The sequence below is a fragment of the Microcebus murinus genome, chromosome 18 (assembly GCF_040939455.1).
Source record: "Microcebus murinus isolate Inina chromosome 18, M.murinus_Inina_mat1.0, whole genome shotgun sequence".
Classification (NCBI taxonomy): Eukaryota; Metazoa; Chordata; class Mammalia; order Primates; family Cheirogaleidae; genus Microcebus; species Microcebus murinus.
This window is the reverse complement of record NC_134121.1, coordinates 48,737,651-48,758,463: the sequence shown is the minus strand read 5'-3', so window position 1 is coordinate 48,758,463 and position 20,813 is coordinate 48,737,651. Positions and strand designations below refer to the sequence as shown.

The window sequence follows — 20,813 nt, the reverse complement described above, 5'->3', positions numbered from 1 at the left end:
GATTACAAACAAGGCAAGCACTAATAACAGTTGGAATGGGAGCTCAGGATTTATAAACAAGTTGGGTCAAAGTTTTTACTTGCTTCTCTATCTCTGTTACCTCCTACCAAAAAAAAAAAAACAAAAAAAAAACAAAACAAAAAGTTCAACCTAAACAAACTCTATATCCTGTCCTCCAGGAAAGAGGCTTCCTACTCTTAGGGGTGAGTTCAGCTGCCAGGCAGCCTCCTCTAGTCTCCCCATGCCAAACTTTATCACATGCAGGGTTGTCTTGACAAAATGTCTTGCTCTAACAGGAAGTCAGAACCAAGGGGAAGTCAATGTTCTTGCTGAAACCTCCGATGTGCAACAGCTCTCTGCTGAGGGTCAGAAAGGAAACAACAGCCAAAGCCACACACTTGGGAGGCAGGCTAGTGAAAAGCAAGGGAAGGCCACAGTCCTACAGTCAGAAAGAGAGGAGCTGCATGATGAGCACCCTAAGGACACTTGCTTGAATGCAGGGTCTTACACACAGTGGGAATTCAGTAAGTCTTGGCAATATGAATTTGAAATTTAACAAATAACATACAATCTAAATCCTCATTTTAAAAAATATAAAAGCTGAAGGCTGGGTGTGTGGCTCATGCCTGTTATCCTAGCACTCTGGGAGGCCAAGGTAGGAGGATCACAGAAGTGATCCCAGAAGCTGGAGGTTGCAATGACCTATGATGATGCCATGGTACTCTAGCCCAGGTGACAGAGCAAGACGAGACCCTGTCTCAAAAAAAAAAAAAAAAAAAAATTTAAAAACTGGAACAAGAAAGCAAGTTCAATGACCAGCACAAGCATACTTTGTAAAAGAAAAAGTTGAAGTTGTGGCGACAGGTTGGAAAGCAGGTGAAGAGAATCATGGAGTTCTCAGAGCAGGGCTTCTCACACTTTCACATAAATATAAATCATCTGAGATCTTGTGAAAGTACAGATTTTGATTTGGTAGCTCTGGGGTGGGGCTCAGAACCTGCATCTAACAAGCTTCCAGGTGATGCTGACGCTGCTATTACATGGGCCACATTTTGAGTAGCTAGGTATACGAGCTGAGTCATAAACTGCAGGTAATGGTTTTCAACCCTAGCTGCCCATTAGAACTGCCCATGGAGCCTTTGACACCTCAGATCAACTGCACCAGAATGTCTAGGGATGGGAGCCCAAGCACTGATATTTTTTAAATCTCCCCAAGCAATTGTAATAATATTCCGCCAAGTTTTGAAAACCTCAGTTTAAGGGGACAAAGAGGAATGGCATGGTAAATAAAAATGAGGTTGTTGCAAGGATTCAGGAAACGTTGAACAAGACTCAGAAGTGGGAAAGAGAGGATGGAGGAAGATGGGACTGTACTCAAAAATAAAAGGGGACAGTTGTAGAGTGAAAGGAGTGATGTGTGTAGCTAGCAGAACAGTCTAAACACATTTGATTCTTACAACTCTGAGGGGTCCAGAATAGTATCTGCTAGCTCCCATCCACACCTGTGGAAGCTTAAGAGTGACTTGCTCAGGTGAAGCACTAAATAGTGACAGGGCTGGTCTGGAATCCAGATACATATAGAAGGTGGTATCTGACTATTCCATGAAACACTCACTGAAGGACTTTGGGTAGTGGTGTGCTGTGGCTGACAAAAACAATATGAAAAATTACTAGGGAACCATGTACATGAAGATTTGCAGTGACTTCAAGACAGGAGATTAGTAGAAAAAGTCTGTCCACAAATTATCTCAATAAAAGATTTGGGCTGGGCATGGTGGCTCATGCCTGTAATCCTAGCACTCTGGGAGGCTGAGGCAGGCGGATTGCTCGAGGTCAGGAGTTCAAAACCAGCCTGAGCAAGAGCGAGACCCCGTCTCTACTATAAATAGAAAGAAATTAATTGGCCAACTAATATATATAGAAAAAATTAGCCGGGCGTGGTGGCGCATGCCTGTAGTCCCAGCTACTTGAGAGGCTGAGGCAGGAAGATCGCTTGAGCCCAGGAGATTGAGGTTGCTGTGAGCGAGGCTGACGCCACGGCACTCACTCTAGCCTGGGCAACAAAGGGAGACTCTGTCTCAAATAAAATAAAATATTTGATCATATGACATAAAAGAACAAGTGGATTCAACTATGCACGGGGTGGGAGGATGGGGGGAGTGGGGAGAGGGGTAGCTTGGAGCATGGGAACGGAAGGCAAGAAATAGCACACTGGATCACCAGTCCTCTGATTATTTATTTATTTATTTATTTTTTGACAGAGTCTCACTTTGTTGCCCGGGCTAGAGTGCCATGGCGTCAGGCTAGTTCACAGCAACCTCAAACTCCTGGGCTCAAGGGATCCTCCTGCCTCGGCCTCCTGAGTAGCTGGGACCACAGGCATGCGCCACCATGCCCGGCTAATTTTTTTTTTCTATATATTTTTAGTTGACCAATTAATTTCTTTCCATTTTTAGTAGAGACGGGGTCTTGCTCTTGCTCAGGCTAGTTTCCAACTCCTGACCTTGAGCAATCTGCCTGCCTTGGCCTCCCAGAGTGCTAGGATTACAAGTGTGAGCCACCGAGCACGGCCCAGCCTTCTGTTTTAATGGTGGTGCCAAGAGATATTTGCACAGAAGACCATGATAGTTATGATACTTATTGAAGCAACCAAGGTGATTTAATTAAATTTACAGCCTTACTATCCATGAATTTGTTAAAGACCTTTTAAAAAAAATGTTTTGAAGCTATACAACTTCAGAATAATAGATGCCATGTTTATCACCTGTTATATGAATTATTTCCTTTTTGTTCTACAATAATCTCCAATATTCAAGGAGCTCATCCAAATTAAGATTAGGTGAATAAATCTGCATTTTCATTATCCATACTCTTTTTTTTAGACAGAGTCTTGAGTTTCACTCTGTCACCGTAGCTAGGGTGCAGTGCCATCATCATAGCTCACTGCAGCCTCAAACTCCTGGGCTCAAGCAATCCTCCTGCCTCAGCCTCCTGAGTTAGCTGGGACTACAGGCGTGTGCCACCACTCCTGGCTAATTTTTCTATGTTTTGTAGAGTCAGGGTCTCACTCTTGCTCAGACTGGTCTTGAACTCCTGGCCTCAAGCCATCCTCCCACCTCAGCCTCCCAGAGTGATGGGATTACAGGTGTGAGCCACTACATCCAGACTCATTATCCATACTCTTAAATGCTTTGAAGACTTTGATTATATATATGCTTAGGTTATGTTTCCTGACTAAAGAGTTCTAAGCCTTTTACACTGTCCTACATAAAAGTAACTCTAACCCCTTGTGCTTTAGGGAATAGAATGATACAATATCTCGAAAGTTTTCCTCACGGACATTACACTTTCTGTTCTGCTTTTAATGATATTAAACTGTGGAGGAACCTGGGCGAGGTTTTCCAAGGATGATATAATTTTAAGATCCCTTTCCTGGATGGTAACTGATACATACTAAACTGCAAGTCAGAACATCTAGATTTTGGACCAGCTCTGTCACTATTTACTGCCTCATCTGAGCAAGTCACTCTCAGTTCCCCTAGGGAGATGGGAGATAGCAGATGCCTGCTCTGGGCCTCTCAGAGTTATAAGAATTGAATGACAGATGAAAGTACCTTTTCATGTAAGGTGTTAGGGACCAGACAGAAGCTATTCTGCCCAACCAGTTTATTTTCCTGCACTTGTTCCATTATTTTAGGACCAAAAAGAATTACCCTTTAGATTATCCTTGATATTTTAAACTTAAATAGCAGGCAAGATAGTGCCACACTCATTGATGGGAAACTTTGGAAATAGGCAACATTTGGATGAGAAGATTAAAAGTTTACTTTTGTCAGAGAGAATCTGAGGTAACCAAACAAAGTGGCTGGGTGTTTAGTTTTTATTGTATTCAAATAAAAGTAACAAAAGAATGTTAAGCTTGAGATTACTTTATGATAGCGGAAGATCTGGGACTAGAAAGTCATAAGGTCAAGAGCAGAAAGATAAATTTAAGAGTTAGATACACACATGTTTAGAGCAGTCTTTAACAGAAACAAGCTAAAAGTTGATGCTTCAAGGCAGAGGCCTAGGGCAGCAAATACTACTGAAGGAGACAATGAAGTATCTTAAAATGCCAGTAAAAACCAAGGCTAGGCCGGGCGCAGTGGCTCACGCCTGTAATCCTAGCTCTCTGGGAGGCCGAGGCGGGCGGATTGCTCGAGGTCAGGAGTTCGAAACCAGCCTGAGCAAGAGCGAGACCCCGTCTCTACTATAAATAGAAAGAAATTAATTGGCCAACTAATATATATAGAAAAAATTAGCCGGGCATGGTGGCGCATGCCTGTAGTCCCAGCCACTTGGGAGGCTGAGGCAGGAGGATTGCTTGAGCCCAGGAGTTTGAGGTTGCTGTGAGCTAGGCTGACGCCACGGCACTCACTCTAGCCTGGGCAACAAAGCGAGACTCTGTCTCAAAAAAAAAAAAAAAAAAAAAACCAAGGCTAGAGAGAGGCTTTTCAGACAATGAGGCAGTTCTGTGATTACCAAAATCCAGGAGTTCTCAGGTAAAAGCAATTTGAGGCCTAAGACATGGCCATGGCCAAAGTGTGGTGGAAGACCACATACCTATATTCTACATTCCTTGGTAAGGAATGAAGACAGAAGAAAGTTTAAAAACTGTCATAGAAGGAGAAGAATCCAAAGAGAAGAAGGAGATAACATGATTCAAAACAGGAATAAGCAGGGAAATAAAGGAAGAGGTGGTAACAAAAGGTAGACAAAGTAATTGCTAAAAACGGAGGAAACACAAAGTGTAGAAACAAAGTGGCTGACAGCAGGAGAGATGAAGACCAGGTGATATGATATCCTGGTATGATATCCTTTGGGCTGATACCAGTCCATGCTGTAGTATACTGGTCTTCAACTAGCCAAGCACAGAAATGGAAAGTAACTTCTAAAAAACTTTACAGCAGGGCCGGGCGCTGTGGCTCACGCCTGTAATCCTAGCTCTTGGGAAGCCGAGGCGGGCGGATTGCTCAAGGTCAGGAGTTCAAAACCAGCCTGAGCAAGAGCGAGACCCTGTCTCCACTATAAATAGAAAGAAATTAATTGGCCAACTGATATATATATATAAAAATTAGCCGGGCATAGTGGCGCATGCCTGTAGTCCCAGCTACTCGGGAGGCTGAGGCAGAAGGATCACTCAAGCCCAGGAGTTTGAGGTTGCTGTGAGCTAGGCTGACGCCACGGCACTCACTCTAGCCTGGACAACAAAGTGAGACTCTGTCTCAAAAAAAAAAAAAAAAAAAAAAAAAACAAAAAAAAAACTTTACAGCAATTTGGCAGAGTGACTTTGTCTATCAAATCTAATAACAAAAACTGCAGGCTTACATTTTATAAGTCTCTAGTTTATTTTTCCATTTCACTTTTCAGTTTTTATATTTTAAAAAGGAACTGGGTTGGGCATGGTTGCTCACACCTGTAATCCTAGTACTTTGGGAGGCTGAGGTGAGAGGATCACTTGAGGTCAGGAGTTCAGAGACCAGCCAAAGCAAGAGTGAGACTATCTCTCACTCTGGTCCATGACAGATTGGAAATTAAAAGAACAACCTGATATTTCATCACAGATAGTTAGAGAAGCACTATTCTAGAGGTGAGGATTCCTGAGCACAGAGCAATTTTGGATCATGGTTCTTCTGTGTATTAAGCTGCCTAGAGTCTAGCTGAGGAAGTTCCCAAGGACAGAGTTCATCACCACCATTAAAACTCAGTCTTAGTAACTTTTGACAACTTTGATTTTCTTACACTGAAAAAAAAAATAGAAAAGAAAATATAATAATATTAAAAAAAAAGAAAAAAAAACCTCAGTCTTAGTCTTAAATGTAAATCTTTACAAATGCAAAAAATAGGAGCAGCTTAAATGTCCCACCAGTAGCAAAAATGGTTATTTAATTATGATACATCCACTCAAGGGAATTATATATATCCTTATAAACTATAACAATTTTTTTTGAGACAGAGTCTCACTCTGTTGCCCCAGGGTAGACTGCACTGGCATCATTGTGGCTCACTGCAACCTCAAACTCCTTGGCTCAAGTGATACTCCTGCCTTGGCCTTCCAGGTAGCTGGGACTACAGGTGAGCACCAGTCCGCCTGGCTAATTTTTCTGTTTTTAGTAGAGATGGGGTCTCACTCTTGCTCAGGCTGGTCTCAAACTCCTGAGCTTAAGGAATCCTCTCACCTCAGCCTCCCAGAATGCTAGGATTACAGGTGTGAGCCACCATGCCCAGCCCTAACAATGTTAAATGAAAAAATAAATTACAAAATTACATAAATACCATGACAACATTTACATACAGTATGTATACATATGGCCAAAAACTGGAGAGAATTATGCAAAAATAAATCAACAAATGCATTATGGTTACAGGATTATGTAAAATAGCCCTTTTAAAAATAAACTTTAAAAAACTTATATTGAAGGCCGGGCGCTGTGGCTCACGCCTGTAATCCTAGCTCTTGGGAGGCCGAGGCGGGCGGATTGCTCAAGGTCAGGAGTTCAAAACCAGCCTGAGCAAGAGCGAGACCCCGTCTCTACTATAAACAGAAAGAAATTAATTGGCCAACTGATATATATATATAAAAAATTAGCCGGGCATAGTGGCACATGCCTGTAGTCCCAGCTACTCGGGAGGCTGAGGCAGCAGGATTGCTTGAGCCCAGGAGTTTGAGGTTGCTGTGAGCTAGGTTGACGCCACGGCACTCACTCTAGCCTGGACAACAAAGTGAGACTCTGTCTCAAAAAAACAAACAAACAAACAAAAAACTTATATTGATTTTATAATTCTAAAAATATAAATCCTTAGAAACAGAAGTATCAATGTGGCATTTATCTTATGCAATGTCATGCGTATCAGAGCTCAGATGGTCATCTTTCAAAAGCTCTGGATGTTGTGGTAGTATCTGCAGCCATGTGCAACCCTTAAATGGATTGGAACACTGACATAAAGAAGCGTTTGTCTGTAACTTCTCATCAGGAGATGTAGGGATCACAATTATGGTCAAGGGTGCTAGCTTCCAGGCCAGCAATCATATTTAACCAAACCCCAATTCCAGCTGCTTCTGTAAGGAAGCAGTTTCCTAAACATGATCTCTGTTTGACTCTTGCTAAAAGTTCAAGAAATATTCACTATGTTTTTTTTAAGTGAATGGGTGGGGAAGGGGTTTCAAAACAATGACATAGCTGCTGTTCTTAGGGAGCTTATAATCTTTTGGGATAAAACTTAGAAATATGCAACAACTATATTACTAAACATTCTATAAACTAGTGTATAAGCTAAATCCAATGACAAAAAGAATAAGGAATAATCAAAATGGCCTCAGTCAAAAATGCTGATCAAATTGTAGCAGTTAAATCAAACTGTGTCCTAAAAAAGTGTGATAGCCATGGATCAGCAGAGGAAGAAGGAAGAACTTCAGGCTGTATATGGGGGAGTAAGATGAAAAAGGTAGAAAGATGAGATTGGGGAACTGAAAGCAGGGATAGTCAGCGGTGAACCCTGGATGCGAGGTTAAATTTATGTCTTACACGACAGGCAATAGGGAAGGACTCTAAGAAGCAGGTGATAACTTAAGCAGAGAAATGAAATAAAGATACATTTTACTTCAGAATATTTCCTGAAATATATCCAGAAAAAAGATACATTCAGGATAGAGAAGACCAATTCTCATGCACAGGGACACTTCTGGAATACTGTAGTCCTTTATCCCTGGTTTCGCTTTCTGAGGTTTCAGTTACCCACAGTCAAGCATGGCCCAAAAAGATTAAATTAAATATTCCAGAAATAATCAATCCTAAGTTTTAAATCTTGCACTATTCTGAGTACCATGATGAAATTTCGCACCATCCTATGTTGTCCTGCCAGGGAATCCTCCCTTTGTCCAGCAGATCCACCCTGTCTACACTATCAACCATTATTAGTCACTAATTTATAGTCACCATCTAGGTTATCAGATTGACCGTCATGGTATTGCAGTCCTTGTGTTCAAGTAACTCTTTTTTTTTTTTTTTTTTTGAGACAGAGTCTCGCTTTGTTGTCCAGGCTAGAGTGAGTGCCGTGGCGTCAGCCTAGCTCACAGCAACCTCAAACTCCTGGGCTCGAGTGATCCTTCTGCCTCAGCCTCCCGGGTAGCTGGGACTACAGGCATGCGCCACCATGCCCGGCTAATTTTTTTATATATATATCAGTTGGCCAATTAATTTCTTTCTATTTATAGTAGAGACGGGGTCTCGCTCTTGCTCAGGCTGGTTTCGAACTCCTGACCTTGAGCAATCCGCCCGCCTCGGCCTCCCAAGAGCTAGGATTACAGGCGTGAGCCACAGCGCCCGGCCTAGTAACTCTTATTTTACTTAAAAATGGTCCCAAAACGCAAGAGTAGTGATGCTGGCACTTCAGATATGCCAAAGAAAAGCGATAGAGTGCTTCTTTTAAACGATAAGGTGGAAGTTCTCAAGTTCATAAGGAGGGGAAAAAAATCATATGCTGAAGTTGCTAAGATCTACAGTAAGAACAAATCTTCCATCCATGAAATTGTAAAGAAGGGAAAAGAAATTTATGCTAGTTTTGCTATCACACATCAAACTGCAAGAGTTATGGCTACAATGCATGATAAGTGCTTGAGGTGGAAAAGGCATTAAATTTGTGGTGGAAGACATGGATAGAAACATGTTCCAACTGATGGCAACTGGGTTCAGTACTATCCATGGTTTCAGCCTTCCACTGGGGTTCTTGAAATGTATCCCCCCCACTGATAAGGGAAGACTACTGTATTAGAAAATGTCTTCTTTTTTTTTTAAGTTTTGTTTTTATTTGTTTATTTATTCATTTTGAGACAGAGTCTCATTCTTGCCCCGGCTAGAGTGCCGTGGGGTCAGCCTAGCTCACAGCAATCTCAAACTCCTTGGTTCAAGCAATCCTCCTGCCTCAGCCTCCCGAGTAGCTGGGACTATAGGCATGCGCCACCGTGCCCAGCTAATTTTTTCTCTATATATTTTTAGTTGGCCAATTAATTTCTTTCTATTTTTAGTAGAGACGGGGTCTTGCTCTTGCTCAGGCTGGTTTCGAACTCCTGACCTTGAGTGATCCTCCCACCTCGGCCTCCCAGAGTGCTAGGATTACAGGTGTGAGCCACCACACCTGGCCAGAAAAATGTCTTCTTTATTCTGTGGTTTCCTAGCTGCATTCCCCTATGCCTCACCCTAATCAATACGACAGTCCAAACCCCATATGTCTCTTTAAAAAATAAATGGTCAACATGAACAACATTCCACCTGGACTCTGGGGTGCAGTGCATCCCCAGTTCTCAAGCAGCCATGCCAGCTGACCACAAGTGATAAGGAAAGGAAAGAGAGCCAAGAAACCTTCAGAAACATGCATCTGAAGAAAACTGGTAGAGGAATCAGTAATTGGAAGACAGATCCAAATTGCAAGCATTCTTGTGAAATGTAGACTCCCCAGGGACTCTACAGGAAAGGAAAATGCACAAGAGATAATTTCCCCACTTCTATTTGTTTAGAGATTGGGTTTTTGCTGTGTTACTGTTGCCCAGGTTGGTCTTAAACTCCTGGCCTCAAGCAATCTTCTCCTCTCAGCCTCCCAAAGTGCTGGGACTACAGGTGTGAGCCACCACACCTGGCCTTTTTAACTTTTTTAATTCCCTACTTTTGATGGCCCTGTATATTGCCTGCCATTTGGTAAAGCAGCAGCTGGTAGGTTACGAGAGGCTCTTCAGCCCATGGCCTTTTTCTCTCATTGAACAAAAGGAAAAGTTTGTGTCCTATTTGCATCCCCAGGGAAAGGCAAGACTGCTGAGGAGTTTTGGGAGTTGGGTTTACAAAGCATGTCATCTTAAATCCTTGACAGCTTTTGCTAATCAGTACCCCCACACACATTAATCAAATCTCTCTTATTGGGGTCAAAATCTAATTGAAAGTATACAAATATACAGAAAAAGAATTTTCCCCTTTATCATAAAGTGTTTTCCTTCCTTCCACACTGCAAGCCAAATAACCTTTAACTGCAACATTAACACTGACAATCTGGCTTGTCAGTGAAATCAAATGCAGAAGGCTTGCTAGCCACTGACACAGTGGGCCAGGTTGCGCTTATGCTCTCACTTTGGCACTGGCTGAGGAATATAAAATTCTGTCAAGGAGGCAAGGCAAGTTCTTGAAGGAAAGCAAGCTGTCTTCAGTTGCCAGGTCATGACAGGGGCAACTTACATGGTTTCCATCCTGGGACAGCAGCAATATCCTAAGGCTTTTCATGCTTGAGCTTCTATCCAAAATGTCAATTGCTTTATCAAGATCATCTTGGTTTTTCAGCAAGATGGAGAGCTGTGACACAAGACACAGAAAAAGAAATCATATAAAATAGAAGTCTATCTCAATGCTTCAGTTTGCAAAAATAAACAAAATAAAACTAAGTTTGGGCCGGGCGCGGTGGCTCAAGCCTGTAATCCTAGCACTCTGGGAGGCCGAGGCGGGCGGATTGCTCGAGGTCAGGAGTTCGAAACCAGCCTGAGCAAGAGCAAGACCCCGTCTCTACTATAAATAGAAAGAAATTAATTGGCCAACTAATATATATATATATATATAAAATTAGCCGGGCATGGTGGCGCATGCCTGTAGTCCCAGCTACCCGGGAGGCTGAGGCAGAAGGATCACTCGAGCCCAGGAGTTTGAGGTTGCTGTGAGCTAGGCTGACGCCACGGCACTCACTCTAGCCTGTGCAACAAAGTGAGACTCTGTCTCAAAAAAAAAAAAAAAAAAAAAAAAAAAAAAAAAACTAAGTTTGGAGGAAAACAATCTTATTGGATACTATGGGGTCCTAAAAAATTTAGTTGAAACCACAGAGAGAATTTTTTCTCTAAGTGTACAATTCAATAATTTTTAGGAACTCTATACAGTTGTGCAACCATCACCACAATCCAATTTTAAAACATTTCCATCACTTCAAAAGGATCTCCTGTGCCCATTTATAGTCAACTCCCCCTTTCCACCTCTAGCCCCAGGCAACCACTAATCTACTTCTGTTTCTACAGATTTGCCTTTTCTGGATATTTCATATAAACAGAATCATATAATTCATACATATTCAATTCAATTCATAAAGATTCATAGTCTTTTGCATCTAGCTTCTTTCACTTAGCTTAATGTTTCTGAGTTCATCTGTGCTACAGCATATCTCACAGTACTTTGTTTTGAGATATTTTTTGAGAAGAGCTTTTTCCTCTTTAAAAATATCCTTTACTCAAAAGCATCAAATCCCAAATAGTAACATCCCCCATATTTCTTCCCAAATTAAGCATTCTGACATTAACAGAACAAGCAGAAAAGGCATGGGAGGAGCAGGGGAATGGGCAGAGAATGAAAACTGTTACTCAAAAAACCCCACAAATTTGGATCAGATAATAGAATTTAATATCTTTCTATTTAAGGGCAAAGTCAGTGACTAGAACCTGAAAACTACCTCCTCCATTTTCATTCTATTGAGGTATTAAAGAGAAAGTCCTTGAGGGTATAAGGTAAGTCTAAGCAGAGGATGTTTTAAGAACTCGGTATTAAAAGATGCAAAAGTATGCTTTGCCTCAGACCTAGCAAATGTCAGATTTTATACATCTGTAGCAAACACGAAATCAAGCAAAAGCCCAATTAATTTATTCAGGTCTCAATTTATAATACGAGGAGATGAGAACTCTAACTGCAAAAGTACGCAAAAACAAATAGAACAGTACAGGCCAGGTGGGGTGGCTCATGCCTGTAGTCCCAGCACTCTAGGAGGCCAAGGCAGGATTGCTTCAGCTCAGGAGTTCGAGACTAGCCTGAGCAAGAGTGAGACCCCATCTCTACCAAAAAGGCAAGAAAAAAAAATCCAGCTGGGCGTTGCAATGCACACCCATAGTCCCAGCTACCTGGGAGGCTGAGGCAGAAGGATCACTTAGAGCCCAGGAGTCAGAGGTTTCAGTGAGTTATAATGGCACCACTGCACTCTATCCCAGGCACGAATGAGACTCTGTATCAACGAAAACAAACAAAGCAACTGAGCATCCCTCATCACAACTATCCACCCTTTAAAAAAAACAAAAGAACAGTATGTATTTAAAATAAAATTTCAAAACTTCTCATGAAATGGGAGAATGTTCTGCAAATCATATCATAATACAAAAGAATTCCTTTCTTGGTGACATTCAAAGTAGGAATAAATAAGAACAGTTGGGAGGGGATGTAAAGAAATTGTTGGAGTAGGTGTTGACTTTCAAACAACCAAGCTACAATTTTGCAAATGTAAGATAAGAGTCTAGTACACAGAAAATATAAAGAACTCTTACAATTCAATAATAAAAAAATAAACTAATTATTTAAATAAACAAAAGATTTGCATAGACATTGGTCCAAAGAAGATATAAAAATGCCCAAAAAGCACAAGAAAAGATGCTCAACATAACTAGTCATTAGGGAAATGCAAATCAAAACCATAGTGACATACCACTTTTTTTTTGAGACAGAGTCTCACTCTATTGCCTGGGCTAGCGTGCCGTGGCATCAGCCTAGCTCACAGCAACCTCAAACTCTGGGGCTCAATGGATCCTTCTGCCTCAGCCTCCCGAGTAGTTGGGACTACAGGCATGCACCACCAAGCCTGGCTAGTTTTTTTTCTATATTTTTAGTTGGCCAATTAATTTCTTTCTTTAGTAGAGACGGGGTCTTGCTCTTGCTCAGGCTGGTTTCGCACTCCTGACCTTGAGCGATCCACCCGCCTCGGCCTCCCAGGGTGCTAGGATTACAAGCATGAGCCACAGCGCCTGGCCAAAACCATAGTGACATACCACTTTACACCTATTAGGATGGCTATAAAAAAGAAAATAATAAATATTGACAAGAATGGTGGAAAAACTGCAACACTCACATATGGCTAGTAGAACTGTAAAATGGTGCAACCATTATAGAAAAGTTGGGCAGTTCCTCAAAAAGTTAAACCGAGTTATCACATGACCCAGCAAGTCCACTCCTAGGTATATACCTTAGAGAACTGAAAACATATGTTCATATAAAAACCTGTACACAAATGTTTATAGCAGCATTATTCATAATTGCCAAAAAGTGAAAACAAGCCAAATGTCCAAGCTACAACATAAATGATCCTTGAAAACATATATTTAGGGAAAAAAATCCAGACACAAATGGCCACATATGGTATTATTCCACTTACATGAAATGTTTAGAACAGGCAAATCCAAAGAAACAGAAAGTAGATAAGTGGTTGCCAGGAACTGGGGAGAGGGGAGACCTAATGGGTACAGGGTTTCTCTTTGGGAGGTTGAAAATATTCTGGGATTCTACTGTAGTACTGATTGCACAACTCTACGCATACACTAAAAACTACTGAACTGTATACTTTAAAAGGGTTAATTTTATAGTAGGTGAATTGTATCTCAATAAAACTATTATTAATATTACAAAAATATAAATCAAATAAAGCCTCAATAGATTTTTCATTTAGGATTCTCAGATCTTGACAGTGCAGGGTTTGAAGGACAAAAAAAGAAAGAAATTGAAGGATTTTAAATTAGTAAAATGTAAACTAGTCAACTTCTGATCATTAACATTAGTAGTGTATGGAAAGACACATATGATCTAAAATAATTAACAACTATTTACATCTGGCTTTAGAATTAATATCTGCCTAAAGATTTAAATAAGGTAATGTCCAACATTCTGGGCAGCCACTTTATTGGCAAAAGAGTTTAAAAATAGATTTAGGGACATCTGGACTTCTTAATGGAAATATTAACTGAGAAAGAGTACTAAATCTTCCAGAAAAGTCTTAACTAAAGAACATCTTTAATGCTGATTACCTAGCAGACTTTAGCCTCACTTTCACATGTAGTCACTGAAGCTCCAGCTGCACTATGTACAATTTTTTTTTTTAAGTTCTATAAGACTTGACATTTGTCTTTTGGGGGTTCTCATATTCTATATCTAAAATGTGCTAGTTTATTTATTGCTAGTTTAAATAATTCAAAATATTTGCATCTGTATTATTTATTGACTATAAAGTTAATGCTTTATTTTCCAATTTTGCATATTTCTAAAATTTACCCCCAAAAAACAAAGATTGGATAGTCTTATTTTGGTAAGCTATTTGGCAGTATATCCAGTTGCAGTTGTATATTTTGTAGGAAGGGAGTGTTTATACAAAAAAATCTCAGCACCTACAGATTTCAATCCTAAACTATGAAGGAAAATTTTAACTCTTCATCAAATAAAATAAAAAACTACACAGTAACAATCTGACTCTGAAAGAGCCATGATGTTTTCAATTCCCTCAAGGTACATGCTCTTTACTATGCATAAATAGATTGCCTTTCAGACTAATGCAAAGCACCAGCCTAAGCCAATTATAGCCTTTAGTAATTTCTTGGAGATGGGAAATCAGCTGAGTAACTGATATTCAAAAGAATTCCTTCCGGGGTGATGTTCAAAGTAGGAATAAATAAGGACTGTTGGGGTGGAGTGGGGAGGGAGTAGGTAAAGAAATTATTGGAGTAGGCGCTAACTTTTGAAATAAATAAGCTCCAATCATAAGTTAAACTCTGAGAGAAGAATCCAGCATTTATGATTGCAATAGAGGACCTCCCTGTCCCCTGTTAAACCCTCTGCTTCTTGTTAAGGCTGTGCTGGGGGAAAAAAAAAGATATCCCTACACAATGTAAAGGAAATAATATAAGCCCTGGTATCACATGTGATTCCACCTTGGAACATTAGAGCTACCTCCACTGAATAAGTAGGGGGAATGGAAATGACTCTGTAATCTCCCATGTAACAAATAACAGGAATCCCAAAATTTTTGGAGTTAAGAAAAAGGGCTCTAGAAAATGAAAACCTGCAGATGATATCAAAGGAACAAACTAACAAAGACTCCGTTAAACAAAGAGAAAAAAAAAAAGGTAGGCTTCTGTCCCTCTTGTCCCTGCCCTATCCATCTACCTTCTCACCTCATTGTTCATGTAATGTAGATCAAGAGGTTGCCCAAATACTGTTGTCACCTTGTGCTCTACATCTTCATACCTCACAGGCCGGCTGAATGCTATAATTCTGAAAAAGAACAGAAATGTTGGTTTATTGTATATTTAAAATGTAAGGTTTAGAAAGTAATGGCCTGAGTATTTTCTCCCTTTATTTTCAACATAGGATTCTCTTTTTCTTTCATTCAGTTTGCCTTTCTTTTTTCTCTTATCTTTACCTTTTCACTCTTCTTCTGAGCATCTCTCAGGTTTGACAACAGTACCCACAACCATTGCTCAATCCCAACCATTTGTTCCACCACTTCAGCTTAGACCTTTCTGCCAATGACAGTATCATAGCAGGCCACTGGATTTGAAAACTATGTTCCAAGTACTTTTGTTAAGAAACAACGTAGAAAACCTAAAGACTAGAACAGCGGTCCTGAAAACACTGTTTCAACTCTCAAGATACTCAACTACAGGACTTGAAAGGTCTTTTCCATTGTTCATTTTTGAAATACCACAGGAATCTCAATACTGATAATCTCCAGAATTAAGATTTCCTACTACAGAGTCACAGGAATTCCCCTTAAGTTGGTGATACACTTGATCAGTTTCCTTAACCAGTGACATATTTAAGTAGTATTGATATTGAAGCTCTTCTGGAAAAACTCATTAGGTTGATTCAAAGAACAATTTATTTTATTTATTTATTTTTTTTTTTGAGACAGTCTCACTTTGTTGCCCGGGCTAGAGTGCCATGGCATCAGCCTAGCTCACAGCAACCTCAAACTCCTGGGCTCAAGCGATTCTACTGCCTCAGCCTCCCGAGTAGCTGGGACTACAGACATGTGCCACCATGCCCAGCTAATTTTTTCTATATATATTTTTAGTTGGCCAATTAATTTCTTTCTATTTTTAGTAGAGACAGGGACTCACTCTTGCTCAGACTGGTTTCAAACTGCTGACCTTGAGCGATATGCCTGCCTTGGCCTCCCAGAGTGCTAGGATCACAGGCATGAGCCACCGCGCCCTGCCCAAAGAACAATTTTTATAAATATAAGGTAGAGTAAGAACTTATCCAAAGAGGCATTAAAATATGATTTATTACATACCCCAGCAAATTAAAAAGTGGGGCTAGACAAAACAAGATTGACAAAATGTTGATAATACTGAAGCTGGGGTTCCGTATAATCCTCTGTCTACTTTAGTGTGTGCTTAAAATTTTCATAATAAAAAGTTTTAGTGACTGTATTAGGTTGCACTATGTGGAACTGTTGATGGTCAACCATTTTTGATGTACAAATGCAGCAATTTCAAATGGGTTCAACATAATACTCTAGAAATTAAATGATCAAAACAAAAATAAGCAAAGAGACAAATGAAACAAAACAACATCAAAAAGAAACTCACACATATACACACATACATTTATATAAGAAAATATTGGATTAAAAAAATCTTGGGACTAGGAAGGTCTTCCTAAGCATAACGTAAAATACAGAAGACAGACAGGAAGAAGTCTTCTTCCTTTTGGAAGAAGACAGACTTGACAACAAAAATTTAAACTTCTGATAACAAAATGAATCATAAACAAAGTTAAAAAACAAAATTAAACTTGGAGAAAATACTTACAAAACATCAAAAAGCAAAAGACAAACAACCTAACAGAAAAACAGACAAAAGATGAGAAAAGTCACAGAAGAGTTATGAATGGCTAATAAACATAAGATGTTCAATGTGATTAGGAAAATGCATATTAAAATAACTTTCATCTCTTAGTATACCTAGGCAAGATGAAATCAGATTAGTAGGACTCACCCATGGGCCTGTATATTTCTTGTCCTCCTCCATGCTGAGAGGAAGAAGTGTGTGGTTCTTTCACATCTTCCCTGTTTCCCCAGAGTGGGAAGTGGTGATAACCAGAGGAAAAAGCAAAAAGCCACAAGAACGGGGGATCTAAGCCATTGGGTTTTAATAAAATTTGACCAGAGAATTTCTTTAGTGTTCTTCTGTGTCAGTTTGGCTTGAATCAGTGAGCAACACAAAAGCCTTCATCATCTAGAACTTCACTATCCAATATGGCAGCCACTAGCAACATGTGGCTATTTAAATTAATTAAATTAAAAATTGGTTCCTCAAGTCTCACTAACCACATTTCAAGTGCTCACTAGCCACATATGGCTAGTGGCTACTGTATTGGACAGCAGACACAGAACATTTCCATTATAGTAGAAAGTTCTATTGGACAATGTTAGTAGAATATTGCTTACTATAAACCATAATCTATCCTTTATGCAAAGCCTAACATCTCAGGAAGATAATTTCTCTATGATTTTTCTTTTATTCATCACTACCTTCCATTTTCAGAAACTATATTGCCAACTACATTAGTTTGTCTATCGTAGAAAATCCATTCATACTGTTACTCTTGTTTCTCCCAAATCAACTGTCCCAAGTAGTGATATTGTTAAGCACTATCTAGATGCATTATCTAGATACCCAGATGGGGATGTTTTTTTGAGTCTTTCTCTCCTTTTTTTTGTAGAGACAGGGTCTCACTCTGTCACACAGGCTGGAGTACAGTGATGCAATCACAGCTCGCTGTAGCCTTGAACTCCTGGGCTCAAGTGATCTTCCTGCCTCTGGCTCCCAAGTAGCCAGGACTACAGGCATGGACCACCATGGCCAGCCTCTGGAGCCTTTTGAGAGAATGGCTTTCCATTAATTCCTACTAGTAAATCATATCCCCCTTTTCAGGGCCTCAGCAACAGTTCAAAAGAGATCAGCCTTTCTGGATAAAACACCAGAAGTCCACTCAGATGTCCTAGCACACAACTAAAAAGGGATCATGCTTAGAGATAAATTCTCCTGCATTTGGCCTAGCAATGAGCCAGGCCACAAAACAGCCTAAAAGTCTGTCTGGTCAACATCAGAGACCAGGAATTCCAGGTTAGGTAAGATCTAAGCTGTTGCCATCACATTGAATAACAGGCATTTTTTAGGCAAATGCTTCAAAGAAAGGTCTAACACCCATGACAACCACTCCCATCAGTGTCCTGCTATTAAGGTTTTCAAATGAAAGGAGATTCTAATCTATAATCCTCCTTCTCTGCACTCCTGGGGCTAAGAAGGAGGAGGGTCAGGGGTCTGGGTCCTCACCCTTTCAAAGCAAAGAGGAATGTCAGTCCACTGGAAGGGATACCTGTCATGGATGAATGGGCAAAGTCACTACTTCTTTCCTCTTTTCTGTAAATTATAATTCTGTAAGGGCCTATGTTTAGATAGACACTGCCCATATTTCCTGTAAAAAGTAAAGAAAGACCACAATAATATTCTCTACAAAATCCTAAGACATGAAATATAAGAAACTCTAGAGCTGTCTGACACAGAGTACCAACTCTGTTGGCTTCCCTATATCAACTTTATAAAGTCCTCAATTCCACATATAGTACACAAACAGTAAAATGCCATGGCTCCTGAAAACAGCTCCATGAAAAGAGAATACACAGTTTTCAAAACCTTGATACCAACATTCTGCTACTCAGGGCTTCAGAAGGCCGTTCCTGCCTGACCACCTTACATATTTGTGGTTTCAATTTGGCAGCTCCTCTAAAACCAAACACATACTCTTTCTCAGTGTAAGTCCACTCACTGTAACTGCATACCACTTTGGGAACAGGGAATTCAGGAGAGTGTAACTGCATAATTAGATTCCAACACAACTGAGCTTTTGATTTCATATCTACTTCTGAAAACTCTCTGCTGCTCTGTGGTTGGCCACCATCCCAAAACCCAACCAGGTCAGAAAGTGTGAAAAGCAGCAACAATGAAGTGACAATTTAACTTCTCTGCTACTGGCAGGACACAAGCAGCTGGAGACAGAGCTCAGAAGATCTTCCTCCCTCCAGACCTGGAACAGTCCTAGAACCCACATGGAAGCAGCAGGACTCAGACGTTGCAGACCACACTTTCCACAATGTTTTTCCACTAGGCAGCCTCTGACAACCTTGTAGGCTTGTGAATGTATCTTTTTAAGGAGAACAGTAGTCACAGATCTTCTCTGGAGCTAGCTTCAAAGTGGGCTGAAAGGTGCTAACTACAGAGAACTACCAGAACTAAGAGTTTAGAAGTACTAAGGTCCTGTGGTGAGACTCTTAAAAGTAGGAAGACCTTATCCTCATGGGTATGCTCTTAACCTCTCCAAATGCTCAAAGCAAAGGAAAAAAGGAGGGCTATATCAATATAGAGAAAGGCAAAGAGTGTGAAATAAATATTAAAAGGCACATTATGTGTACGTGTGATGCACATACACACATACACAAGGTCCCAAATATCCCATGACCAGAGTTCTGTATGCTTTTTAAATGTTTTTCTTTAAATAACTTGAGAAAGTAAGTAGCGTCACATATTTCTCTACTGAGAACTTCTACCTTGGCTTACCACAGAAAATAACAATAATAATAAAAAAAACTAAAATGGAGAGAAGGATAGAAGAGTTTTGTAACATTATTTTCACTTCCCTAATAAGATTCAGAATATAGACTGAAAAGCTCTCTATGTCCTTAAAAGATCAAAAATCTTTCACAACTGATGGACTTGGTACAGTTTCTCATGACCTACAGATATCATGAAGAAACTTCCAATTCACCAACTTGGCCCCTGATGTCAACAAAGCCAGGGCTACTTTACTGGGGATAGGAATGGCCCACGTCACAGGGGAATCCTGCCCTCCCTCTAATGCCTACAGGTGGCACAGTGTCAGTGTGTCTACAAACTATGACTCCAGGTAGAGCTGGAATCTTCACTTCCTAGCAAAATGGCAGACCTCACAGTAGTGAAACAGAGCAGCATAGTAAAACAAGCAGTTGAAATAGCTTCCAACTCTAAGACCAGAGACAAGGTTCAATTGGTAGGCCAAGACAAAGGCAAAACTTTCCCCTTTATGCCCATCCTACTCCATTACCCAGCCAGTGGCCCCACAAGGATCATGACAAGGGAATGGCTTCCATGACCTCAGTGCTTTTTGAGAACTTAGGCACACATCAACACAACTACTGATCAGAAGGCAGACTTACCGCCTCTCCCCGCTGTGCTCAAACTTGATTCTGACGTCACTCTGCCAAAAGGAATGATAGACAGGTTAGAGGATTCTCTGGCATGTTACTGCTGCCATTCCCAGGTAAGCCTTGGGTAGTCCTTTAGCAACACCAGGCAAACATCCCTGATAGTTCCTGGTCCAGGTTCTCTACCCAGACAGGCATTCCAATGAGATACAACTTCGAGGTCCAACCTCACGGGCAACAGAGCTCTTGGGACAATATCCCTAGGTGACTACCCATAGCAGTTTAGCTGCTATGCTTTGACATGCTGTTTCTAGTTTCATATATTCTATTTCTATAGCTGGCTCTGGAGTTTCTCCTACTACATCACCTCCTGACCAGAATACCTTTCCTTCTTGGCTAATATGACTTAAGAGAAAAAGGAGGCTGGGCACGGTGGCTCACGCCTGTAATCCTAGCACTTTGGGAGGCCAAGGCGGGAAGATTGCTCAAGGTCAGGAGTTTGAAACCAGCTTGAGCAAGAGCGAGACCCCGTCTCTACTGAAAATAGAAAGAAATTAATTAGCCAAATAAAAGTATATACAAAAAATTAGTTGGTCATGGTGGCGCATGCCCGTAGTCCCAGCTACTCGGGAGGCTGAGGCAGGAGGATCCCTTGAGCCCAGGAGTTTGAGGATGCTGTGAGCTAGGCTGATGCCACGGCACTC

The 20,813-nt window shown here is 40.6% G+C and overlaps 1 protein-coding gene across 4 annotated transcripts in view; it reads right to left on the bottom strand.

Moving 5' to 3' along the window:
* The window catches only part of MAP3K3 (mitogen-activated protein kinase kinase kinase 3), a 69,001-nt gene that overhangs the window by 27,815 nt on the left and 20,373 nt on the right, over positions 1–20,813 (bottom strand). For all 4 annotated transcript variants that reach the window (XM_012747293.3, XM_012747294.3, XM_012747298.3 and 1 more), the window contains 3 exons: positions 20,122–20,162; positions 15,035–15,134; positions 10,260–10,373 (listed from right to left, as the gene is read on the bottom strand). In XM_012747293.3, coding sequence (XP_012602747.2) covers positions 10,260–10,373; positions 15,035–15,134; positions 20,122–20,162 — 255 coding nt within the window. The remainder of the gene's footprint in view (positions 1–10,259; positions 10,374–15,034; positions 15,135–20,121; positions 20,163–20,813) is intronic.